The sequence below is a fragment of the Delphinus delphis genome, chromosome 4 (genome assembly GCF_949987515.2).
Source record: "Delphinus delphis chromosome 4, mDelDel1.2, whole genome shotgun sequence".
Lineage (NCBI taxonomy): Eukaryota > Metazoa > Chordata > Mammalia > Artiodactyla > Delphinidae > Delphinus > Delphinus delphis.
Window position 1 is genome coordinate 73180428 of NC_082686.1, and position 27821 is coordinate 73208248.

The window sequence follows — 27821 nt, forward strand, 5'->3', positions numbered from 1 at the left end:
AGATTTTTGAGTGGTTGGTCAGTGGGTCTGTGTAGTATGTGATGTAATCCTTTACCATCATCAAGACCCAGCTTTAAAACAAATTTTGCCATGCAATATGAGTTTAAATGCAACATAGTTATGTTAATTATCTGTAAATTTCTTGATGGTTTGACCTAGAAATTTGAAATTGGTTAGTACTAGGAATATGCCAGTCACAGGCAAAAGACTACAGGTTAGAGATTATCAAGGAAAGAATTAAGTAAAATGCATATGTCTTTTGATGTGAAGAAATTATTTTATTTTCCAATTTTTTATGGTGGTAAAATACATATAAAATGTACTGTCTTAACCATTTTTAAGTGTACATGTCAGTGGTATGAAGTACATTTATATTATTGTGCGACTATTATCACTGTTCATCTCCAGAACTCTTTTCACCTCCCCAAAATGAGACTCTGTACCCATTATGTAATAACTCCCCATTTCCTCCTACCCTTAGTCCTTGGAAACCACCATTTTACGGTCTGTCTCTATGATTTTGACTAAGAATCTCATATAAGTGGAATCATACAATATTTATCTTTTTGTGACTAGCTTATTTCACTTAGCATAATGTCCCCAAGTTTCATCCATGTTGTAGCATAGGTCAGAATTTCCTTCCTTTTCAAAGCTGGATAATATTCTATTGTATGTACATACCACATTTTGCTTATCCATTCATTTGTTGATGGACACTGCAGTATTTTCTCCTAGTCTTTATCCAGATGATTAATGCTACCTTAACAATTGACATGAAGGGAATGACTTTCTCCTTCAGGGGAGCCCTTGTCCCTTTTAGGAGTGTGGTTCTATTCCTGTAGGTTTAAATAATATATCTTCATCAGAATATAACAAAGCCACATATCCATACAATAAATACAACTTTAGTGTTGTTTCCCTAAGAAACACACTTTGCTTTTCTTCAGCGTTCTTGGAAACAGTCGCTCCGCGGCACGTGGGATCCTCCCGGACCGGGGCACGAACCCGTGTCCCCTGCATCGGCAGGCGGACTCTCAACCACTGCGCCACCAGGGAAGCCCGGTTGTTGTTTTTTTTTAACATCTTTATTGGAGTATAATTGCTTTACAATATTGTGTTAGTTTCTGCTGTATAACAAAGTGAATCTCCTATACATATACATATATCCCCATATCCCCTCCCTCTTGTGTCTCCCTCCCACCCTCCCTATCCCACCCCTCCAGGTGGTCACAAAGCACCAAGCTGATCTCCCTGTGCTATGTGGCTGCTTCCCACTAGCTATCTAGTTTATGTTTGGTAGTGTATATATGTCCATGCCACTCCCTCACTTCAGCCCAGCTTACCCTATCCCCTCCCCGTGTCCTCAGGTCCATTGTCTACGTCTGTGTGTTTATTCCTGTCCTGCCCCTAGGTTCTTCAGAACCATTTTTTTTCTTTTAGATTCCATATATATGTGTTAGCATACGATATTTGTTTTTCTGACTTACTTCACTCTGTATGACAGACTCTAGGTCCATCCACCTCACTACAAATAACTCAACTTTGTTTCTCTTTATGGCTGAGTAATAGTCCATTGTATATATGTGCCACATCTTCTTTATCCATTCATCTGTCTATGGACACTTAGGTTGCTTCCATGTCCTGGCTATTGTAAATAGTGCCGCAGTGAACATTGTGGTACATGACTCTTTTTGAATTATGGTTTTCTCAGGGTATATGCCCAGTAGTGGGATTGCTGGGTCATATGGTAGTTCTAATTTTAGGTTTTTAAGGAACCTCTATACTGTTCTCCATAGTGGCTGTATCAATTTACATTTCTACCAACAGTGCAAGAGGGTTCCCTTTTCTCCACACCCTCTCCAGCATTTATTGTTTGTAGATTTTTTGATGATGGCCATTCTGACCGGTGGGAGGTGATACCTTATTGTGGTTTTGATTTGCATTTCTCTAATGATTAGTGATGTTGAGCATTCTTTCATGTGTTTGTTGGCAATCTTATCTTCTTTGGGGAAACAGTAATAATAGTTTAAGGTAGTCAGTAGAATGTTAAAGCCAAGGGTGATTTCTATTCCCAATGCACTAATGTACCTGTGATTTCTTTTTATTTTAAAATATTATGTGTTTTACAAGAAAAAGTTTATGTGTTATAATATATTTTTATTTTTGCCCTTGAAGGTAGTGACTTCCTGTGACTGACTGCATCAGAGTCACCTGGGAGCTTATTAAAATTACACATACCTCAACTGTGCAGGTTAAGGTTATGTCAGAGTGAGTGGGATAGAGCTCTAGGAGTCTGTATTTTGACATGCTTGTTATTTGGTCAGAGATAAGTGTGCTTCCCATTATTCCAGGAGACTTTCTTAACTGGCATCTTTATATTTCTAGCTTTTAGTGTATGTCATATACACATGTATCCCACTCCTTATGGCATAAATGAAGACAAATTCAAAATAGACTTGTCAGCAGTTATTTTGAGACTCCAGTAGAATTCCTTTACAAGACAAGTTGTTAGACACAGATTTAGATAGGCTACAGGTCATAACCATAGAACAAGTAAGATTTATGTCAAGCCATTAAGTCTGTAAACATTTAAGTAGTTGTATTTCTTTCCCCTTGAATTGTGTTAAACACGAAATGCACTGAACTTCTATGGTGTCTTAGTTTATACTTACTTGGAAGTGTCACATTAGCAGTTTTATGAAAGTATGTACATTTTTAGTTTTCTGAGTTGAGTCTTTTGATGTCTTAGAATGACTAGTTTCCTGTTATTTAGTTGGTAATATTAGGTATCACCGGGAATGTGCAACCAAGATGCAATAGATCAACCAAGTGTTTAATAAGCATCCATTGTATCTGTAGCCATTATAAATCAGTGGATTAGGTAGAGCTAGTGGTGAACTACAGAATATGAATAAATGCTCAGCTTAAATACACATATTACCCAAAACTGTACAGTCTCTTACTTAAGTTGCACCATCTCCTTTAGAGTATAGGATTGTTAAACAGGAGGATGAGGACTTGCTGATAGAAGATAAAATCTGAGGTATAAAGATTCCTGGCTCTTCAGCAATATAGTTAATATGATTGCATTTAAGACTGCTGTTGCTAGATTATTTAAACAAAGATAACCTAGACTTCCAGTTTTGTTTACTGCAGAAAGACAAGATTAGCAAGTTTGTGGGACAGATTTATAACCCATCCGTAAGCAGTTAATGAAATTAATTTAAAATTATTGATCTTGTGGGTATGCATAGCTTTTAATTTCGAGAATTTATTAGCAAAGGGTAACAGTATAGCTATACAAAAAGAACTGTAGAATTGGAATGCAAAATATCCCAACTTTATAGAAAGAAAAGAAAGTACAGATCTTGATCCATAATTTGTCTCATGGAGAGTTAGAGCTTGGTTAGCAGTCTTTGTATTTGTAGGAGTTAGATTGTGTTTAATGTTATGGATGGCAATAGAACTTTTGCCCTGGACTTCCTGAGAAAGAATAAGAAGGTTTCTTTTTCATATAATTAATTAGCTTTAGCTTCTCGGAAGAGATTGAGGATGGAGAAGAGTAGAGGGGAACCTAGCTACTTGTCTTCCTTGTTTATTGTTAATATGCATTTTCAGAGTTTCTAGTTGGGAATTTTTTTTTTCTTATTTTAGTTTCAGGTGCGTTATATTCCTGGAAAAATTTCCAAACGTCTGTTTTAAGATATTAAAGTAATTCCTTCTGTAGGAGTACACCCTTGGTTCATCAAAATACCAGACTAGAGGTGTTTTTCAGCCATTTTGACTTGTCATAAAATTGGTGTTTATTCTCAGCCCTTATCTTATTTGATCTATTAGTGGCTTTTGACAGAGTTGGTCACTCCTTCCTTCTTGATATGCATTTTTCAGTTCCCTTTTACACCACACTCTCTCATTTTTTCCTCTTATCTCATTAGTTGCTTCTTCTCGGTTTCTTTTGCCAGTTCCCCTTGTTTTTCCTGATCTTTGATATCAGAGTGTCCCAGACCTCAGTCCTTAATCCTCTTTTCTGTCTTCACTTTTTTTGATAATGTCCAGTGGCATGGCTGTAAATGCTATCGATATGCCCATGATTCCTAAACTTGTACCCCCAGCCCAGACCTCTAAAATCCAGACTCTTATATCCCTCCACCTATTTGATGTCACTGCTTATATATCTAATAAATATTTCAAAGTCAAGTCCCAAACTGAACTCCAGATCTTTTCTACCCAAACCAGTTCTACCCATAGTCTTCTCCATCTCAAGTTGGCTGCAACTCTATCCTTTTGGCTGCTCTAGCCAAAAACTTTTAATCCATCTTTGATTATACATCTATCTGCTCACTGGCATACCTGTGCTTATATATGCTCATACTTCACATCCATTCCATGGGGAAGTCCTCTTTAGTTTAAGCTACTTTCCAAATCCTCTATTACTCGACATTCCAGAGTATTATATTGTGAAAAAAATTCCCATTTCTCTCAACTTTAAAAGAAATTATAGGTATTGTAATGGTTCAATAAAGGTATATAGGCTCCTCCTTTTATGTGGAAAGAACTGTCTTTTTCATTGTTTCATTGTAAATCTGAGTTTGAGGTTTATGGAATTGTTTGTGTTCTTTTTTCTTTCATTTTTTCTAAAGTCTTTTAAAATAACACCTGTATAAGGCTGGAGAGGTTATGGCAGATTGGAATAACTGAAGTCTGGAATTGTAATTGTAATTGGAAAAGGAATTGGAAAGTTACACATAAATACATGTACACTGCAATGCATGTATAACCGTCATAAGTGGCCCTGGGCCCCAGCTTACATAATTGTTTTAAATGCTGCATCTTTCCATCTGTCCAGTAAGCAGGCGTTTTGCTTGTTAACTAACTGAACTAGGGATATATAGCTAAAGGAATCATAGTCTTTGCTCAAGGCGTCTCAGTTTGGACATCTAGACCAATAGTTGAATTATTTTGAGTGCCAGGTGCTCTATTCGAAGTGAACATAGGGTGCTTTGTGGAGGAGGTGGTGGTGGTGGTGAGGTGCTCATTCCACTGAGGAGTAGAAGGGGCTTCAGTGTCACAAGTTTACTATCCAAAGATGGTTTATAGTGTGAACATTGTCTTCAAAACCCTGAGCCTACTTATTACGCTCTTAAATTTGTATTCTTCTGCATCCTGTTTACAGATCTTGTAAAATTGCAGCATTTTAATGGAGCTAAAATAGTATGTGAAGTGCTTTTCTAAACACAGCTGCTCTACTTTTTTTAAAAATAAATTTATTGGGGCTTCCCGGGTGGCGCAAGTGGTTGAGGGTCCGCCTCCCGATGCAGGGGACACGGGTTTGTGCCCCGGTCTGGGAAGATCCCACGTGCCGCAGAGTGGCTAGGCCCGTGAGCCATGGCCGCGGAGCCTGCGCGTCCGGAGCCTGTGCTCTGCAACGGGAGAGGCCACAACAGTGAGAGGCCCTCATACCACCAAAAAAAAAAAAAAATTATTTATTTATTTATTTATGGCTGCGTTGGGTCTTCGTCGCTGTGCGCGGGCTTTCATTTTAGTTGCAGAGAGTACTCTTCGTTGCGGTGCACAGGCCTCTCGTTAAGGTGGCTTCTCTTGTTGCGGAGCACGGGCTCTAGAGCGCAGGCTCAGTAGTTGTAGCATATGGGCTCAGTTGCTCCGTGGCATATGGGATCTTCCCAGACCAGGGCTCAAACCCGTGTCCCCTGCATTGGCAGGCAGATTCTTAACCACTGTGCCACCAGGGAAGCCCCTGCTCTACTTTCATTAAACAGTTCTGACATTCAGCAATTTGCTAAGGTTTCTTCCAATTTGATTCTGTGATTCTGGGGTTGTTGCTCATTTCCTCTTAATATTTTTTCTATTTCTTATTTCATATTACTATTTTATATTCATCTCTGAATACAATACATGCTATACCATGCACAAAGGTGCCATGCAAATTGTAAAACACGGAGAAGAGGTAATGCAAAATTATTTTAATTATGTATTAAAGTGGATTTTTTTTTTGTTACTGGAGGAGTCTGGGAAAGTTCTAGATGTGATTTGTCTATCAGTCTCTGATATGTTATGGAGAGAACCCGGAAAGGCCCAGTATGTAGTTACCTTACCTACCTGCTCTGATTTGCAGAGGGTAACCTGTGTCTTTAGTACCATTTCTATTTTCTAAAAAGGGTAATGGGGGAACAGCCATGAAAGGGAACATGGCAGGTCTCTGATTATAATTTTTGACAGTGGTATCTGGGCCTGGCCCTAGATGTCCCTACCATCTTGCTTCTTTCTCTCATTGTGAATCTGATGATAGTCCCATCTTATTTGAAAGCCTTGGTCATACTGACAGTAATATCAGTCTCAGTGTCCTTTTCTCATAGAAATCTTCTCTTCCTTTGTTATGAACCATGAAGTTTACAGAGCTTCTTCTCTCTATATCGCCTGTGACACTCCACTAATAGAATAAGCATTGTGGTTTAACTGCTTTGGTTGAACATATGCTCTTAATCCTCTAAACAGTAATGGTAGCTACTTTATTTTCCTGTTATGGCAATGCCTACTACAGTGATAAGAATTCTTGGGACTGGACTGCCTTTATAGAAAGTCAACTTAAAAAAATTTTTTTTTTTTTTTTAAGTAGACCTGCCTGAGTTTGTTGTGATTTCAAAACAGAAATACTTTCTTCTTTAGCTTTTATTTTTCTGGGCCCAGTTGAAGGCAATATTCTATAGTCTGTAAGTCTGTAGTTTTTTTCCCTTAATCCTGTTTTTTTTTTTTTTTCTCATGAAAGTGACCTTACCCTTCTTTAGATGACTAGTGCTTTCATTCTAGTTTTACATCCTGTACTGTGAAAACTGGAAGGGACTGTTAACCAGTCATATGTCACTTATTGATCCCAACATAATAGACGGGGCATCCCTTCTTTCACTACCTTCTTTTATGGCACAGTAGAATGAAGTTAACTCCTACTGCAATTAGGAGTAGCATATGCACCGGCTTGCATATGCTAACTCCCTGGACAAGAAATTTAGCCTGTTAGAGGAGGGTGAAATGGAAATATGGCTTTCTATTGACTTTTTGTGAGAAAAAATATAAAATAATTTCCTATCTGATCAGAATAAAACATTACTAGTATTTCCTTAGACTAGTTTCCTGTAAATAGTGAATATTTGCCACTGCACGTGATAAAAAAAATTACTTTGTGTATAATTCCTATCTGCTATGCAAAGCGAATTCTGGAAGTGACTATTGAAGTTATATCCCTGTTGAGACAGTCTGGAACTCTAGGAACAGAAGATCCTGTACTTCTCCACTTCTCCAACTCGCTATTCTCTATGTAGGATGATCTGGATAATATTTTAAGAGTGTTCCCTTTTTTTAATGATGAGCTTTGACTGATAGGGTTCTTGAAGCCTGAGTAATGACTTGAGAGTGTGGTATTCATTCACTTAGACCTAGTACTTACATCTAGATCTTGGGCTGTGGTTTGGTTGCCTTTTAAATTATGCTCTTCTCTGGCCTCAGTGGTTTTACTTTGGATAGTATGTATTGACAAGGGAGAACTTGAGAAGAGAGGAGGTATGTGTTCCTTTAACTACCTTTTAAAAAATGTTCTTTTTTCTCTGAGAAATGGCAGAATAATATTTACAATCTTTAAAAATGAAATATAATGGAACTCACTCAGAAAAATACATGTGTGAACAGAAGATACATTTTTTCCGCAAACTGTTGAGCTGAACAAAAAACTTAAAAAACAACCCACTATTTTCATCTTATGTTCATTATCTTTTTTCTTTTTTTCTTACATCTTTATTAGAATATAATTGCTTTACAATGGTGTGTTAGTTTCTGCTTTATAACAGAGTGAATCAGTTATACATATACATATGTTCCCATATCTCCTTCCTCTTGCGTCTCCCTACCTCCCACCTTCCCTATCCCACCCCTCTAGGTGGTCACAAAGCACCGAGCTGATCGCCCTGTGCTATGCGGCTGCTTCCCCCTAGCTATCTATTTTACGTTTGGTAGTATATATATGTCCATGCCACTCTCTCGCTTTGTCAAAGATTACCCTTCCCCCTCCCCACATCCTCAAGTCCATTCTCTAGTAGGTCTGTGTCTTTATTCCTGTCTTACCCCTAGGTTCTTCATGACATTTTCTTTTTCTTAAATTCCATATATATGTGTTAGCATACGGTATTTGTCTTTCTCTTTCTGACTTACTTCACTCTGTATGACAGACTCTAGGTCTATCCACCTCACTACAAATAGCTCAATTTCGTTGCTTTTTATGGCTGAGTAATATTCCATTGTATATATGTGCCACATCTTCTTTATCCATTCATCCAATGATGGACACTTAGGTTGTTTCCATCTCCGGGCTATTGTAAATAGAGCTGCAGAGAACATTTTGGTACATGACTCTTTTTGAATTATGGTTTTCTCAGGATATATGCCCAGTAGTGGGATTGCTGGGTTGTATGGTAGTTGTATTTGTAGTTTTTTAAAGAACCTCCATACTGTTCTCCCTAGTGGCTGTATCAATTTACATTCCCACCAGCAGTGCAAGAGTGTTCCCTTTTCTCCACACCCTCTCCAGCATTTATTGTTTCTAGATTTTTTGATGATGGCCATTCTGACCGATGTGAGATGAGATCTCATTGTAGTTTTGCTTTGCATTTCTCTAACGATTAATGATGTTGAGCATTCTTTCATGTGTTTGTTGGCAACTGTATATCTTCTTTGGAGAAATATCTATTTAGGTCTTCTGCCCATTTTTGGATTGGGTTGTTTTCTTGTTATTGAGCTGCATGAGCTGCTTGTAAGTCTTGGAGATTAATCCTTTGTCAGTTGCTTCATTTGCAAATATTTTCTCCCATTCTGAGGGTTGTCTTTTGGTCTTGTTTATGGTTTCCTTTGCTGTGCAAAAGCTTTGAAGTTTCATTAGGTCCCATTTGTTTATTTTTGTTTTTATTTCCATTTCTCTAGGAGGTGGGTCAAAAAGGATCTTGCTGTGATTTATGTCAAAGAGTGTTCTTCCTATGTTTTCCTGTAAGAGTTTGATAGTTTCTGGCCTTACATTTAGGTCTTTAATCCATTTTGAGCTTATTTTTGTGTATGGTGTTAGGGAGTGATCTAATCTCATACTTTTACATGTGCCTGTCCAGTTTTCCCAGCACCACTTATTGAAGAGGCTTTCCTTTCTCCACTGTACATTCCTGCCTCCTTTGTCAAAGATAAGGTGACCATATGTGCGTGGGTGTATCTCTGGGCTTTCTATCCTGTTCCATTGATCTATCTTTCTGTTTTTGTGCCAGTACCATACTGTCTTGATTACTGTACCTTTGTAGTATAGTCTGAAGTCAGGGAGCCTGATTCCTCCAGCTCCATTTTTCTTTCTCAAGATTGCTTTGGCTATTCGGGGTCTTTTGTGTTTCCATACAAATTGTGAAATTTTTTGTTATAGTTCTGTAAAAAATGCCAGTGGTAGTTTGATAGGGATTGCATTGAATCTGTAGATTGCTTTGGGTAGTAGTCATTTTCACAATGTTGATTCTTCCAACCCAAAACATGAGATATCTCTCGATCTATTTGTATCATCTTTAATTTCTTTCATCAGTGTCTTATAATTTTCTGCATACAGGTCTTTTGTCTCCTTAGGTAGGTTTATTCCTAGATATTTTATTCTTTTTGTTGCAGTGGCAAATGGGAGTGTTTTCTTCATTTCACTTTTAGATTTTTCATCATTAGTGTATAGGAATGCCAGAGATTTCTGTGCATTAATTTTGTATCCTGCTACTTTACCAAATTCATTGATTAGCTCTAGTAGTTTTCTGGTAGCATCTTTAGGATTCTCTATGTATAGTATCATGTCATCTGCAAACAGTGACAGCTTTACTTCTTCTTTTCTGATTTGGATTCCTTTTATTTCTTTTGCTTCTGTGATTGCCGTGGCTAGAACTTCCAAACCTATGTTGAATAAGAGTGGTGAGAGTGGGCAACCTTGTCTTGTTCCTGATCTTAGTGGAAATGGTTTCAGTTTTTCACCATTGAGGAGGATGTTGGCTGTGGGTTTGTCATATATGGCCTTTATTATGTTGAGGAAAATTCCCTCTATGCCTACTTTCTGGAGGGTTTTTATCATAAATGGGTGTGGAATTTTGTCAAAAGCTTTCTCCGCATCTATTGAGATATTCATATGGTTTTTCTCCTTCAGTATGTTAATATGGTGTATCATGTTGATTGTTTTGCGTATATTGAAGAATCCTTGCATTCCTGGAATAAACCCCACTTGATCATGGTGTATGATCCTTTTAATGTGCTGTTGGATTCTGTTTGCTAGTATTTTGTTGAGGATTTTTGCATCTATGTTCATCAGTGATATTGGCCTGTAGTTTTCTTTGTGACATCCTTGTCTGGTTTTGGTATCAAGGTGATGGTGGCCTCGTAGAATGAGTTTGGGAGTGTTCCTCCCTCTGCTATATTTTGGAAGAGTTTGAGAAGGATAGGTGTTAGCTCTTCCCTAAATGTTTGATAGAATTTGCCTGTGAAGCCATCTGGTCCTGGGCTTTTGTTTGTTGGAAGATTTTTAATCACAGTTTCAATTTCAGTGCTTGTGATTTGTCTGTTCATATTTTCTATTTCTTCCTGATTCAGTGTTGGCAGGTTGTGAATTTCTAAGAATTTGTGCATTTCTTCCAGGTTGTCCATTTTATTGGCATAGAGTTGCTTGTAGTAATCTCTCATGATCTTTTGTCTTTCTGCAGTGTCAGTTGTTACTTCTCCTTTTTCATTACTAATTCTATTGATTTGAGTGTTCTCCCTTTTTTTCTTGATGAGTCTGGCTAATGGTTTATCCATTTTGTTTATCTTCTCAAAGAACCAACTTTTAGTTTTATTGATCTTTGCTATCATTTCCTTCATTTCTTTTTCATTTATTTCTGATCTGATTTTTATGATTTCTTTTGTTCTTCTAACTTCGGATTTTTTTTTTGTTCTTCTTTCTCTAATTGCTTTAGGTGCAAGGTTAGGTTGTTTATTTGAAATGTTTCCTGTTTCTTAAGGTAGGATTGTATTGCTATAAACTTCCCTCTTAGAACTGCTTTTCTGCATCCCATAGGTTTTGGGTCATTGTGTCTCCATTGTCATTTGTTTTTAGGTATTTTTTAATTTTCTCTTTGATTTCTTCAGTGATCACTTCGTTATTAAGTAATGTATTATTTAGCCTCCATGTGTTGGTATTTTTGACAGATCGTTTCCTGTAATTGATATCTAGTCTCCTAGCGTTGTGGTCGGAAAAGATACTTGATACAATTTCAATTTTCTTAAATTTACCAAGGCTTGATTTGTGACCCAAGATATGATCTATCCTGGAGAATGTTCCATGAGCACTTGAGAAAAATGTGTATTCTGTTGTTTTTGGATGGAATGTCCTATAAATATCAATTAAGTCAATCTTGTTTAATGTATCATTTAGAGCTTGTGTTCCCTTATTTATTTTCCTTTTGGATGATCTGTCCATTGGTGAAAGTGGGGTGTTAAAGTCCCCTACTATGAATGTGTTACTGTCAATTTCCCCTTTTATGGCTGTTAGTATTTGCCTTATATATTGAGGTGCTCCTATGTTGGGTGCATAAATATTTACAATTGTTATATCTTCTTCTTGTATCGATCCCTTGATCATTATGTAGTGTCCTTCTTTGTCTCTTCTAATAGTCTTTATTTTAAAGTCTCTTTTGTCTGATATGAGAATTGCTACTCCAGCTTTCTTTTGGTTTCCATTTGCATGGAATATCTTTTTCCATTCCCTTACTTTCAGTCTGTATGTGTCTCTAGGTCTGAAATGGGTCTCTTGTAGACAGCATATATATGGGTCTTGTTTTTGTATCCATTCAGCCAATCTGTGTCTTTTGGTGGGAGCATTTAGTCCATTTACATTTAAGGTAATTATCGATATGTATGTTCCTATTCCCATTTTCTTAATTGTTTTGGGTTCGTTATTGTAGGTCTTTTCCTTCTCTTGTGTTTCTTGCCTAGAGAAGTTCCTTTAGCAGTTGTTGTAGAGCTGGTTTGGTGGTGCTGAACTCTCTCAGCTTTTGCTTGTCTGTAAAGGTTTTAATTTCTCCATCAAATCTGAATGAGATCCTTGCTGGGTAGAGTAATCTTGGTTGCAGGTTTTTCTCCTTCATCACTTTAAATATGTCCTGCCAGTCCCTTCTGGCTTGCAGAGTTTCTGCTGAAGGATCAGCTGTTAACCTTATGGGGATTCCCTTGTGTGTTATTTGTTGTTTTTCCCTTGCTGCTTTTAATATGTTTTCTTTGTGTTTAATTTTTGATAGTTTGATTAATATGTGTCTTGGCATATTTCTCCTTAGATTTATCCTGTATGGGACTCTCTGTGCTGCCTGGACTTGATTAACTATTTCCTTTCCCATATTAGGGAAGTTTTCAACTATAATCTCTTCAAATATTTTCTCAGTCCCTTTCTTTTTCTCTTCTTCTTCTGGAACCCCTATAATTTGAATGTTGGTGCGTTTAATGTTGTCCCAGAGGTCTCTGAGACTGTCCTCAGTTCTTTTCATTCTTTTTTCTTTATTCTGCTCTGCAGTAGTTATTTCTACTATTTTATCTTCCAGGTCACTTATCTGTTCTTCTGCCTCAGTTATTCTGCTATTGATCCCATCTAGAGTATTTTTAATTTCATTTATTGTGTTGTTCTTCGTTGCTTGTTTCATCTTTAGTTATTCTAGGTCTTTGTTAAATGTTTCTTGCATTTTGTCTATTCTGTTTCCAAGATTTTGGATCATCTTTACTATCATTATTCTGAATTCTTTTTCAGGTAGACTGCCTATTTCCTCTTCATTTGTTAGGTCTGGTGGGTTTTTATCTTTCTCCTTCATCTGCTGTGTGTTTTTCTGTCTTCTCATTTTGCTTATCTTACTGTGTTTAGGGTCTCCTTTTTGCAGGCTGCAGGTTCGTAGTTCCCGTTGTTTTTGGTGTCTGTCGCCAGTGGCTAAATTTTGTTCAGTGGGTTGTGTAGGCTTCCTGGTGGAGGGGACTAGTGCCTGTGTTCTGGTGGATGAGGCTGGATCTTGTCTTTCTGGTGGGCAAGTCCACGTCTGGTGGTTTGTTTTGGGGTGTCTGTGGACTTATTATGATTTTAGGCAGCCTCTCTGCTAATGGGTGAGGTTGTATTCCTGTCTTGCTAGTTGTTTTATGTAGGGTGTCCAGCACTTTGGCTGCAGCAGCAATAGCCTTTCATTCACACGGCTCAGAATAAAAGGGAGAAAAAGTAGAAAGAAGGAAGGAAGGAAGGAAAGAAAGAAAGAAAGAGGAAGGGAGGGAAGGAAGGAAGGAAAGAAAGAAAGAAAAAAGAAAAGGAAAAGAGAAAGAAAGAAAGAGAAAGAAAAAAAGAGAAATAAGGGAAGGAGGGAGGGAGGAAGGAAGGAGGGAAGGAAGGAAAGAAGGTAAAGTAAAATAAAGTAAGATAATTTAAAATAAAGTTATTAAAATAAAAAATAATTATTAAGAAAAAAAAATTTTTTAAAGAAAGAAAAAAAACGGACGGATAGAACCCTAGGACAAATGGTGAAAGCAAAGCTGTACAGACAAAATCTCATGCAGAAGCATATACATACACAGTCACAAAAAGAGGAAAAGGGGAAAAAATAATAAATCTTGCTTTCAAAGTCCACCTCCTTAATTTGGGATGATTCGTTGTCTATTCCTGTATTCCACAGATGCAGGGTACATCAGGTTGATTGTGGAGCTTTAATGCGCTGCTTCTGAGGCTGCTGGGAGAGATTTCCCGTTCTCTTCTTTGTTCGCACAGCTACCGGGGCTCAGTTTTGGATTTGGCCCCGCCTCTGCGTGTAGGTCGCCGGAGGGCGTCTGTTCTTCGTTCAGACAGGACGGGGTTAAAGGAGCAGCTGCTTCTGGGGCTCTGGCTTACTCAGGCGGGGGTGGGGTGGGGCGGGCCTGCGGTGGCAGAGGCCGGCGTGACATTGCACCAGCCTGAGGCGCACTGTGTGTTCTCCCGGGGAAGTTGTCCCTGGATCCCGGGACACTGGCAGTGGCGGGCTGCTCAGGCTCCCCGGAAGTGGGGTGTGGATAGTGACCTGTGCTCGCACACAGGTTTCTTGGTGGCGGCAGCAGCAGCCTTAGCGTCTCATGCCCGTCTCTGGCATTCATGCTTTTAGCCGCGGCTTGCGCCCGTCTCTGGAGCTCCTTTAAGCAGCGCTCTTAATCTCCTCTCCTCGCACACCAGGAAACAAAGAGGGAAGAAAAAGTCATTTGCCTCTTCGGCAGGTCCAGACTTTTCCCCGGGACTCCCTCCCGGCTAGCCGTGGTGCACTAACCCCCTGCAGGCTGTGTTCTGGCGCCAGCCCCAGTCCTCTCCCTGCGCTCCGACCGAAGCCTTAGCCTCAGCTTCCAGCCCCGCCCGCCCCGGGCCCCGGGCCTCTCGGGCTGGTGAGTGCTGGTCGGCCCTCTGTGCGGGAATCTCTCCGCTTCGCCTTCCGCACCCTTGTTGCTATGCTCTCCTCCGCGGCTCCGAAGCTTCCCCCTCCGCCACCCGCAGTCTCCGCCCGCGAAGGGGTTTCCTAGTGTGTGGAAACCTTTCCTCCACAGCGCCCTCCCACTGGTGCAGGTCCCGTCCCTTTCCTTTCGTCTCTGTTTATTCTTTTTTCTTTTGCCCTACCCAGGTACGTGGGGGGTTTCTTGCCTTTTGGGAGGTCTGAGGTCTTCTGCCAGCGTTCAGTAGGTGTTCTGTAGGAGTTGTTCCTCGTGTAGATGTATTTCTGGTGTATCTGTGGAGAGGAAGGTGATCTCCGTGTCTTACTCTTCCGCCATCTTTCCCTCGTCCTCCATTATCTTTTAAGAAGCATATAGAGGAGGCATTTGAAAGGGATGAGTGAAACAATATAAATTTTGGTGAGGGTTTTCATGGCTTATATGTTTTTTTCTTTTATTCTCTAACTCTGTTGAAAGTGTTGGTGAGGGCCTGGAGGAAACCTTGCTTGGGAGAAGATAATCAAATCCAGGTTCTTGCTTTCCTTTGAATGCTTATTCCAGAGTAATAGAATGTTATTATCTGGAGTGATATTAAAGATGATTCAGTCCATTCGTCACTTTTTATGGATGAGAGAATTGAGGTCTGGAGAGATTCAGAGATCTTTCCAGCGACCCATATTAGTTGGTAGAGGGTTAGACTAAAAGTTTGGTTTCCATTTCTAGTCTGTTTTTCCACAATTCTTTTTTCGATTACAGGACTGAATTTCTCATGGATCTTGCCAGTTTTGCTTAGTTGACCAATCTGAGCGAATAGGAGCAGTTAACAACATTTCTAGCATACTATGTTGCATGTAAATGTTTCCAGCAACATTTCTAGCATATACTTTTAAAAGGAGAATGTCCTTTTAATTTCACTGAGACTTTCCAGAAATAAAGGCAGAGACTTTTTAAAAAGATGGCTTATTATTATTATGTAATTTTATTGAAGTATAGTTGATTTACAGTGTTGTGTTTAATTTCTGCTGTACAGCAAAGTGACTCAGTTATATGTATTCTTTTTCCTATTCTTTTCCATTATGGGTTATCACAGGATATTGAATGTAGTTCCCTGTGCTATACAGGAGGACCTTGTTGTTTATTAAAAGGTGGCTTACTATTATTGTCTAATAAATATATATTCAGGGCCTTAACTCCCCCTGGTACTGATTGCAGTGTTGGTTCTCCTCTGTTTGTAGGCTCTTAGAGGAGTCAGATAGAACCAACCTTGATAACCATAGAAAACCTAGAGGATTTTCAAGTAAATTTTATTATATTCTCCTATGGCTAGATTGAAATTATGAAGAAGTTAGGAGAAGACTCCAGTGTGTATTTGACATGTAATTTTTGTAAGAGGGCAAAAGTATTGAAGTATTTTAAAGCAGTTTGGACTTGCTGTTTTATCTGCTGATCAAAGGCCTGTTGTAAATTTTTTGTTCCTTCTTAAACCATTTCAAATTCTTGTTGGGAGTATGTGATAACTTAATCTTATCACTGCTTTCTTCCCTTTTGGCCCCATGAGATGAAAATGAAAAGAAATTGCGTATTTTCTTTAACACTATAGATGATTATAGCTAACATTTATTGATTACTTACTGAGTGTCAGGTACTGTGCTAAGGATTTTATATGTATTTAAAAATTCTCATACGTCTCTATGGGACATACAGTTATTATTACCTGTATTTTATAGATGATATTGAAACACGAAGAACTTGTTCAACATTACATAGGTAGTAAGAAGTAAAATATGGATTCATACCTAGACAGTTTTTTAAAAACTCCATTCCATTCCCTCTCAACATTAAAAGGTATTACAGAGACCCAATTATAAAGGGCTCAGAGCTTATTGAACAAAATAAGGGAAGGCCATTCACATTACAAGATGATCTAATGAAGGATTTCTTTTAAAAAGTAAGTTTCCAGGGTGTGTCATGTGTTCTCCGGTCAAAAACCCAAGAGGGAGCCATCTCATTATATGGGGAGTTTGGTCATCTAGTTTTGCCATCTGTTGAGTTATAGGGCTACCCTTGGATCAGTGAGCTATCCCTGATCCTGCCATTGTCCTATCTTTGCAAAGAATAGCCCAGCATTGCCCACGGTGGATAAAGCTGTTGAGCTGAAAGAGTTGGTTGGGGATGGTAGGTCATGATAGACATATAGGCAACTCCTCTGAGTATCTAAATGGTTATTCAATTTATGTGCAGCCTTTAGGAGTATATCTATTATATAAAACAAGGACCATAGATGTTAGTTTCAAAATCTGTACATTATAGTTTGAGTATTTATTTGATCTCTTTCATAATTCTTTGGGAGGTAGTTATGACAGAGCCTCAAATCCATCTTTAATGCTTTGAGGATATTTATGTGCTCAATAAGTGATCTTGAGTATCCTGTAGTTGTGTTTTAGATTGCATCATCATGTGACCTAGTCTTAGATTATCAATTCCATTTTAAGCATATTGTCAAAGCTGAAGTGGAAACAGTTTTTTTTTTTTTAAAGGATCTCAAATGGATGGGTAGAATAATTCTTTATCATACCTCCTGTTTCTTTCAAATAATTGTCTTTTATAAAGAAAATGTAATGCTCGTGTTACACATACTATTTAGTTATTCTTATGGATAAACTTGTAAAAGCAGTGGTTTAAAAAGTTTATTGTAAATCAACTATACTTCAATAAAAAAATTTTAAAAAAAGTTTATTTCTACACCAGGGGTGTGCAGTTATCTGGGTGGGGAGAGTTCTATGTTTGTGCTTTTCTTAGAGCTTTATTTAATTCACAGCCCAAAGTGATCACCATGTGATTAGAAATGTCTCAGTGTTAGTACTTGCTGCTAGATTTTTTCCTATTCTAGTTTTATGTTTTTATTTTTAGTTAACTCTTTTGTGAGTTGATCTGTGATGCATGAATAGATAAAAGAATGAAGTTGTTATTATTAAAAATAAAGTGACCCTAACAAAAAGGTCCTACTGTCTAGCACAGGGAACTATATTCAGTATCCTGTGATAAACCATAATGGAAAAGAATAGGAAAAAGAATATATATGTAACTGAATCACTTTGCTGTACAGCAGAAATTAACACAGCATTGTAAGTCAACTATACTTTAATAAAATTTAAAAAAATAAAGTGACTCTTTCCCTGAAATCTGGGCTTATTCAGTTTCTTAGGGTACAGCCAAGCAGACCTAAGTCCTAAAAATTATTTTCTTGTATGTAGCTCATGTATGAAAACGCGTTTTCATCCCTGTTCTTGTATTTGATATTCATAGTAAGGAGTCAGTAAACTTTTCCCTTAAAGGACCAGATAGTAGTAAATATTTTAAGCTTTGTAGGCCATATAGTCTCTCTTCCAACTACTCAACTCTGCCACTAGGGCGTGCGAGCTGACATAGGCAATGTGTAAATGGATGAGCTTGACCGTGTTTCCATAAAACTTTATTTATGGACACTGGAATTTGAATTTAATATGGTTTTCATGGGTCATTAAATATTATTTTTCTTTTGTTTTTTTTCAGCCATTTAAAAATGCAAGAACCATTTTTAGCTCATGGGCTATGTGAAAGCAGGTTATGGGCCAGATTGCCTGACAGGCTGTCATTTGCTGACCCCTGCTTATAATAATCCTGTGAGACTTAGCTTACTGCTTTCTGGTCTTTTTGCCCTTTATTTTACCATCTTTTAACATTATTTTATATTATTCTTATTTTACTACTTAATCAGGTTTTCTTTCCTTGTTAATGTGTGTGTAACTTTTAAAATTTAATAATTGTAATTAACATTTTAAGCTATGGAGTGTAGGGTCTATAATATTGTCATCTTTAATGCCTTGCACATTTATAAAAATTATATGCTCAATAAATATATATTTTTTAATAAATATATTTATTTATTTTTGGCTGCGTTCGGTTTTTGTTGCTGCGCGTGGTCTTTTCTCTAGTTGTGGTGAGCGAGGGCAACTCTTCGTTGTGGTGCGCAGGCTTCTCACTGGTGGAGCACGGGCTCTAGGCGTGCAGGCCTAGTTGTGGCTCGCGGGCTCTAGAGCGCAGGCTCAGTAGTTGTGGCACACGGGCTTAGTTGCTCCGCAGCATGTGGGATCTTCCTGGACCAGGGCTCGAACCTGTGTCCCCTGTGTTGGCAGGTGGATTCTTAACCACTGTGCCACCAGGGAAGCCCATATGCTCAATAAATATTTGAGAGAGTTGGAAAGGAATAATATCTGTCTTTCACTATTTGAAGGATTGTTGTGTAGATTGTTTTACTTATTGATTTATGTATTAAAAATGTGTTCCAGAATGGTTGTCTTGCATAATGAGTAGACGCAATAGGGAGGCAAAACTCACCTCAGAATGCAGGGACGAGAAAGGAGAGAAAGAAGCTCCTATTGATTGTGTTCTTTGTGTTGTAGTACATATATACTGTGGTCAGTGACATGTACAGTCCCTCATTTAACCTTTACAACTCTTTTAAATAGGTATTTGTTTACTCAGTTTACAGATGAAGAAACTTAGATAAAATACCTTAGCCTTAGATAAGTGAGTGGTGAGACAGAATTTGAACTGAGACCATGTTCTGTCCATATACTTTTCTTTTTATACCAAGGAATATTCAACAGTTAACCAGGCTGCTTTAGACACTAGCTACTTACTTATTGCTACAAGTTTTCACACACATCTTAGATGACCAAGGACAGAGATTTTTTTTAGAGAAGGTGAAATGTTGAATTGAAGAACCTCTGTGATAAACTTTCAGATTCTCAATATGTGATTACAGTGAGCTTTATTTTGAAATGATAGGCAAAACACATTTTACCTGTTAATTTTATACACAAACTCTTACCTCTCTCTTTTTAAGAAATATTTATTTATTTATTTGGCTGCGTCAGGTCTTTGTTGCGGTGTGCAGGCAGGCTCTAGAGTGTGCGGGCTCAGTAGTTGAGGCACGTGGGCTCTAGAGTGCATGGGCTTAGGTGCCCCACAAAATGTGGAATCTTAGCTCCTCTACCAGGGATTGAACCTGCGTCCCCTGTATTGGAAGGTGGATTCTTAACCACTAAACCACCAAGGAAGTCCCTCTTACCTCTCTTTAAAGAAAGGTGTTTAAAAGTGTTTCACAAATAAATTCGTAGTATTGCACAGTGAAATAAGATTGAGGAATGTACATGAAGTTTCTATTAAACTATATGTTTAGTAGACACCAATGATTAAATCAAATCTTAAGCTGATTGTTTCAACTCATTTTCTTGAAGTTGAAAATTGAATCAAGCTAAATTAAATGCAGGTTAAAAGTATAAATGGAGAGGTTTTAAATGGTTATAAATGGAGAGGGAATTCCCTGGTGGTCCGGTGGTTAGGACTCCACGCTTCCACTGCTGGGGGCCTGGGTTCGATCCCCGGTCAGGGAACTAAGATCCCGCAAGACGTGCGGCGTGGCCAACAACAAAAGAAGTATAAATGAAGAAAGTTTCTGAAATTGTGGAGTTTCTTTCTTGACTCGGCAAACATTTTGAGTCTCTGTACTGCTACCAGGAGTTCGTACTAGTGAGAGAAGTGGACAGGGATAGACCTTCTAAGAGGACCCACTTCCTAGGAAGGTGATGTCTGAACTTATTTCTTTTCCCCTTTATTAGCTTTAAAAATTATTTAAAAACACATAGTCATTGAAAACATTAAAACAATCTAGAAATATAAATCGTAAGAAGTGTAAATCCTTATTTTCACTTTCTGCCCTCTGATCCCCATTCTTCAAAGTTATAGTTAGCAGATTGGTAAATATGCTTCCAGATTTTTTCTTATGCATATACGAATAGGCTCCCCACTCCAACCCCCCCAAAAAAACTGGGCTCACACTATATGTAATTTTGTAACTTGCTTTTCCTCCCTTGTGATGGTCTGTAATGTATATGTTTCCATCTCAGTAGAGACAGATTAATCTCATTTAAAAACCTGCTGCTTCACATAATAGGATGGAGTACCATCATTTATTTACATTATTTCTCATTGCTGGACATGTAGGTTTTAAACCTATTTACAAAAAATAGATATCCTTGTACTAATATATTTGTTTTCTTCTGTGAATTAAGTTTTAAATGATGAGTAACATAGAGGCAGGTGAAGAGAATGAGGATTAATGTGAAGGGGAAATGTTTTCTAGGCTAAGGGAACAATGTGTACTTTGAAAACACTGCTGAAGAAAATGACAAACTTTTAGTTAGGGGAGAAGCATTTCTCTTTCTATGCTGTGGAAGTATAGCACCTCTTGTTTTCTTAACTGTGCTAGAGTATCTCATTTTATGGAATCGGCATTTCTTTACTAAATAATTTATGGTTACATAATTTTCTCATTTTGGAGATGAAAAATTTTTTTCAATAAATGTTACCAGGTAGAGAAGTAGAACCACAAGCTGATAAAAATGGTATTCAAGAGGTCACACAGAGGTTATGTGGGTAGTTTTGGGAATAGAGCTTATATCTTGGCTATTTTTCTCTTCTTAACAGTGTCTAATTGAGAATTCTTGCCCAGAGTTCAAAATAGCTTTTTGGGTGGCTAGTCCCCCACTGTTACCCAATTGAAACAAATTTTGGTTGATTCAAAAAACAGGTATTGCAAAGTTGCTAGTTTATCAAGTAGTTATCTTAAAATGGATAGATAGATGGCTTAAAGTAGATGAATAACATTTTTTACTCTTAAGTATAAAATATTGTTATCCTTAAAAAGTTTTAGTTGCTGCTGTTTTGTTCCAAATTTCCAATTTTGGAATGTTGCCCTATAGGGCATATCAAGTACTACTTAGTGTTAGAATTTTATCATTCCCCTGACAAGGAAGATAATCTGCTGATTTCTTTAAAAATACATAGGAAACAAAACGCGGTCTTAAACAAGGGTCATAACATCTTTCTGAACCGTTTCTAAAAGTAAAAGCCTTTAGTTTTGGTTGCCAAGCATGCTGTGCTGTTTGGTTACATGTGCTTTGTTGAATAGAAATATAAGTCTTTGTCAGGCTCAACTTTCAAAATCTTACTTGTTTTTAAAAACATGCTTAATAGTTCTAATTAGTGTTATTAATTTGAATAACATGAATGTGTTGAGTAAATTAGCCTAATGTGTTCTCTCATTACCTTAAACAATAATTGTATTATGTGTTGTAATACATGGTTATGAAGTATTCATACTTTGTTCTAAGGGAGTTATTACTTTATGTGAAGTGTAATTTTTTAGCATTCATATCTATTTTTTTACTTGGAGTTATTTTTCAAGAGTAAAGTATATGTTTAAACACAAAGTAACTTACTTTATGTTTAATTTTTCTAGGGCTGCTTTGGAAGAAGTAGAAGGAGATGTGGCAGAATTGGAACTGAAACTTGATAAGGTAAATTTTACTTTAACTTTTTAAAACATTAATTCTTGTTTTGCATAATGATTTGTTCCTGTAACACTAGATGGTTCAAGTGACTTCTTTTATCTCCGTGAGGGTAAATGCTAATATTATCCCAATATTATGAAGAAGTTGAGGCTAGAGACATTAAGTAGTTTGTTGAAAATTTAATCTAAGTGCCAGAGCAAGAATCTGAACCATGTCTGACTAGGCATCTTTTATATTGTTGGACGGTTGTTTCCTTCTCCATCAAAAAGATTGCAGTCTTTTTTGATGCTTAATGGATATCATATGTAACCTAACCACTCTTGTTTATACATTTGGGTGAGGCCATGTTCAAATATAAAATTTTAAATACTCCTTCCATTTTTTAAAGCTAATGCCAGAAATGCTGAATGTGTATTTAATAATTGATATTAAATGGTCATATTCTATGCAAGGGTAGATGTAGATTGATTCCTATCTTCTGTATTAATTATTGATAATCTTTGTTTTTTTTTGGCCTCTACCCAAGAAATGTTATCTGCTGTATAACAGTGAAATATGAGAATGAGTAAGACATGGCTTCTGATCTTAAGTAACCGTTGTTCATTGTTAAAATTTTTGGAGATAAATGTGTATATTTGAATACCTTCTCTGAAAATAATTTCCTATTTATGTAATTATTATTATAAATGGAATTATTATGTAAAGCAGTGCTTCTCAAACCTTACTGTGCATAGGAATATGTGGGGTTCTGGTGAAAATATGGATCTAGATTCAGTAAGTCTTGGTATCTGAGAGTCTGTGTTTCTAACCACATTTTAGGTGATACCAATGCTGTTGTTCCATAGACTGCATTTTGAATAACAAGGATAATATATATTAACTAGACTGATGGTTTTCAAATGTTTTGAAATCATGAAATATATGTATATAATGTAAATAGTATAGAAACTATATAAAGCAGTAGTTATTAGTTATATATGTAAAACAAAATAATTTTAGAAAATGTTTAGTAGTAAGTTATTTTTGTGCAGTACTCTGTAGTTTTCAAAGCACTTTGATATACAGTATGTTTTTGGATTTTTACACTAATCCTGTGAGGTGGGTAGGACAAGTGGATTATTTCCATTTTATAGATGAGGGTCCCACAGCCCAGAAAGTGAAGAGGACTTGCTTCAAATCACAGAGTTAGAAAAGGCAGAACCAGGGTTAGAATCCATCTGTTTTATTCTTAGTTCAGTACTCTTCTTGTGCACCACTGTACTCCTGGATCCATGTTGAGGGAGCACATGCCACTTGGAAATTTTCTGAGGAACACTAGCAAGCTTCCAGGCAAGTGTTTTTAAAAACTGATGTTAGAATTTTTTGTAAGGATATTATTTTCAAGAACTTTATTTTCTATTTAAAATTATATATATGGGATCATTGTTGTTGTTGTTGTTATTATTATTTTCCCCTGAGGTATTACATTTATTTTTAAGGACTCTGTGAAACAAAGTTTTTAAACCCTTAAGGTAGGCAGCAGAAGATGTAGTTTTGATTTTCTGGTAGGTTTATAAGAGAGTGTATAGAAGGAGAAGGCTTTTCAAAGAATCACAGAGTAGTACAATAAGGATATCTATTCTCTTTGGGCAGAACTGCATCTAAATCAAACAAAACACTTGTGTCGGGGGGACCTCAAAATTTAAAGTACCTAAACAGAATCCTCTTATAGTATTTTTGTTAATGATTTGCTTTTATGAGCAGCTATCCCCCCCCCCTTTGTATCATTTGGTTGCAGTTGAGAGACTGGTAGAATCTTAAAACCAAAAGATTCAAATCTAAACCAAATTGTCACAGTATTGGCATTCAGTACTAAGAACCCTAAATCCTTTCTAGAGTCCATATTACCCAAAGGGCTACTCAGGTTATCATGGAAGCTTTGGCATCTTTTAAAATATCATCTTCCACCCAAATAGAATTTCCATAGTCACTTTTATATTTCTCTAGTTTAAGATCTTGATCCCTTATACAATGTCCCTTTCCCAAATTCTTAAGCTATTACTAATCATTTTTACTTTAGAATTATGAGGAGTTACAATTAAAGAAGAGAGACTGTGAGGAGCAAGAAATGGTTGTTATTGAAGGAGGTGGCATTGAAGGACTTGTGGAGGGGAGGGGTTGCCTAAAACTAGTTTACTGATTTCATAACTTTGTGCAGGACCAGTTGTACCTGTAATATTGCAAATCATGGCAGCAACAGGTTTAACCAGCTTGACGACCTAGCTTATATTTATTTTGCTTATAATGTATGCCACCAGTAGTTACACTCTTTCTGATGAGTAATGCTCCATGAATGGATGGCATTATTCGACTAGGTCCAATTATTTATCCATTCTGCCAGGTATTCTGGCATTGGCAATACACAGAGCATCATAGTGGCCATCTAGATATAATTTCTGTATCTATTGCATCTTCTCACTGGAATGCTTGTTCCTTGTTTGTTAAGCAGATACCCTTTAAATCACAGCTCAGGTACTACCAAACTTAGGTTCTTTTTCAGGTATTTCATTATTTCTTGCATTTTTACATTTTAAAATTGTACTGCCATTTAAATTATTATAATATTATTGTAATTTTTGGTTTGTAGCATAGTCTAGTAATTAAGAGCACAAAGCCTGGAGCAAGGCTTTACCACTTACTAAGCTGTATGGCCTTGGGCAAGTTCCTAAACCTTCCTATGTCTCAGTTTCTTCATCTCCAAAATGGGGAAAATAAGAGTATCTATTATAAGGTTATTATGTGAATGAGATGTGTTAATACATGTTAAGTGCTTTGACACATGGTAAGTTCTAAATAAATGTTAATGATGGTGGTGTCTTTTCAACAGACTCTTAGATCTCCTTGAAGACAGATTGTCTTTAACAGGGAAAAAGCCCTCATTTTACTCTTAGGTAAAAATCTTCCCTCTTTGTAGGCTTATGTTATTTAGTATAGCTGTCATCACTGTCATCTAATAAGGACTTTGACAGCTGGCAAAGTATCTATCTGTCTATCACCCAGTCAGTCCTTCCACCTGAGTAGCTGCAGTGTATATGTGCTTCAGCTATATGACAATTTCATCTTCCCTCCAACGCCTGCGATTGTGACCTTTATTCTAATTCTGATACCTGTTTTCCTGGCCATATGCTGTGTCTTGTTGCTCAGAGTCGTAATCTCTGAAACTGTGGAATGCTCATTGATATCTTACTTTCTGATGTGAGTCTCCAGTCTTTCCAGTTCTCATCTTGGACTCCTCCTGCTTCTGTTTTTCAAGCTTATCTAAATCTCTAGTCTTTCAGTCTATCCGCTTCCAATGTTTCAGATCCCTTTTTTATTCACTATATATTTTTTAAAATAATTTTTTTAATTGAGATAAAATTCACCTAACATAAAACCCACCATTTTAAAGTGTACAACTCAGTGGTTTTTAGCATATTCACAATGTGAATATACTACTTAATTCCATTACCCTGATAAGAAACTCTGTACCTGTTAGTAGTCAATTCCAGTTTCCCTCTCTCTACATCCTCTGGCAACCACTAATTTACTTGCTGTCTCTGTGGATTTGCCTGTTCTGGACATTTCATATAAACGGAATCATACAGTATTTGACCTTTTGTGACTGGCTTCTTTCACTTAGCATAATGTTTTTAAAGTTCATCCGTCTATGTTGTAGCATCGCCAGTATTTCCCTTTTTATGGCTGAATAATATGCCATTGTATGGATATACCATATGTTGTTTATCCATTCATCAGTTGATGGACATTTGGGTTGTTTCCACTTTTTGGCTATTATGTATAATACTGCTGTGAACTCTTCCAGTCTACTCTTAACTTATCACATCATTTCTCTTATGGAGACCTTCATTTCCTTTCCATAACACCTACTCTGCAGAATTCTGACTATATTTGTCTAACCATCTATATCCTCTGTCCCTTATCTGGGCTATAAAGCCCTACAGGAGAAGTTACACAACTGTTTGGTGAAACTAATTGGTGGAGCTACACATACCTGGGATTCATGATGCAAAGCAATTTTTCTGACACTCAATCAGGTTATCTTACTATGTTTAGCGTCTCTTATATTTCACTTTTCTCAAGATTCACCACCTTGCTCTTCATTCTTAGTAGAGGAACTTGTCTCTTACTTCCTTTTGGTGGGAACACCTTTATTTCTTGCTTTTAATCTAGAAACTTAACAGAATCTGTCCTTATTCCATTTTTTTTTTCCCATTTGAGTGATAAAAATATCCCCTTTCCTATGTAATTCCAAACTCTAACTTCTCAGGACTTTGCTTTAGCCATCTCTCTCCTTTTCCTTCTCTACCACCTCATTATTTTAAGTGAACAAAAACGTTTGTTTCTCTTGAATCAAAACAAAACAAAACAAGAGGAAAATCTCACCTCTGACAAGGAATTGCAAATCTTTATCAAGTAATTACCATGTGCCAGTAACAGTTTGTGCTAAGATCTTTAAGTGCATTATCTTAACTCTTATAGTAACCCTCTATGGTTTGATACCATTGTCATTGTGTCATACAGAAGAACCTGAAGCTTCTTGAGGTTGAGGTCTCTCCGAATCACTTAGAGCATTAAGTTTGGCGGCAGAATTTGAACCTAAGCCAACTGAGCCTATAAACCTGTTTTTAACCATAATGTTCTACTACCAACCTGTCTGTTTGTTTCTGTTTTTATGGAAACTTTCAATTTAATCATTTTTGAATTATTTAATTTGTTGAATAAGCAATATCACACATGTGGTACAAAATTCAAAGGTACAAAAGTGTACCTAGTGAAAAATTAGTCATCATCTAATCTATATCCCAGAGGAGTACACTGACCTAGTTTCTTGTGTGGTCTTTCAGAAATCTCTTAAGCATGTGAAAGATTATATGTATTTGTACTCTTCTCTCCCCACTCCAACAAAGATATTAGCGTTGTTTTAATTTTGCTTTCTTAAAATACATAATTTAAATTTTGTTCCTTATTATTAATTACAGAGCTGCCCCATTCTTTTTAATGGCTGATTGTATCTAATTGTGCAAATATATCTGTATGATACATTTCTAAAAGTGAAATTACTACATTAGAGGGCATGTATGTTTAAAATTTTTATAGCTCTTGCTTAGTTGCCTTTCATAGAAATTGTACCAGTTTACATTCCCACCAGCAGTGTGCGAGAGTGCCTATTTCGCCATACCTACCTTCTCTAAAACAGCATGTTATCACATTTTTTGACCTTTGCTCTTCTATAAAAAATAGTAATTTACCTTTCTTTTATTATGAGTGAGGTTGAGTTTCTTTTCATGGACATAGGTATATTTGAATTTTCTTTTCTGGGAATTACCTGTACATGTCTGTCAGCCATTGTTTTTGTAGTGGCTGGTTGGATTTTCAAAAATGAGTTGTATACCCTTTCTTGTAGTAGGGAAATTAGTCCCTTGTGATTTGTTGCTAGTATTGTTTTCCAATATTGTCATTTGTCTTTTGACTAAGTTTTTTTTTTCCCTTATCTAAATGTTTTATTGTTGTGTATTTGAATTGATTAGTTTCTTCTATGGCTTTTGAGTTTTGCATCCTTTTCAGAAAGACTTTTCCTACTCTGAGATTATAAAAAATACCACCTCCTGTTTTCTCTTGGTTTTCTGATTTAATGTTTTATGTTTAAATATTTATTCCATCTGAAATTAATTTGGGGGTTTGGAATACAACTTAGTTTCTTTTTTTAGATGGCTTTAGATGGCTGTCCAGTGTCCTTTATTGGATAATTTTTTACCCCCCTGGCTGGAGTGTGTATCTGCTTCTTCACTCTGTATTCTCTTCCATTAACCAATTTGTCTATTCACATCCATTACCAGACTTTTAATTACTGCACCTGTATATTTTAATGTGGGGCTAATG

General features: G+C 37.0%; 1 protein-coding gene across 2 annotated transcripts in view; it reads left to right on the forward strand.

Annotated features, from left to right (window-relative positions):
• ACAP2 (ArfGAP with coiled-coil, ankyrin repeat and PH domains 2) overlaps positions 1-27821 on the forward strand; it is a 164196-nt gene that overhangs the window by 42374 nt on the left and 94001 nt on the right. For both annotated transcript variants that reach the window (XM_060010911.1, XM_060010912.1), the window contains exon 2: positions 21851-21908. In XM_060010911.1, coding sequence (XP_059866894.1) covers positions 21851-21908 — 58 coding nt within the window. The remainder of the gene's footprint in view (positions 1-21850; positions 21909-27821) is intronic.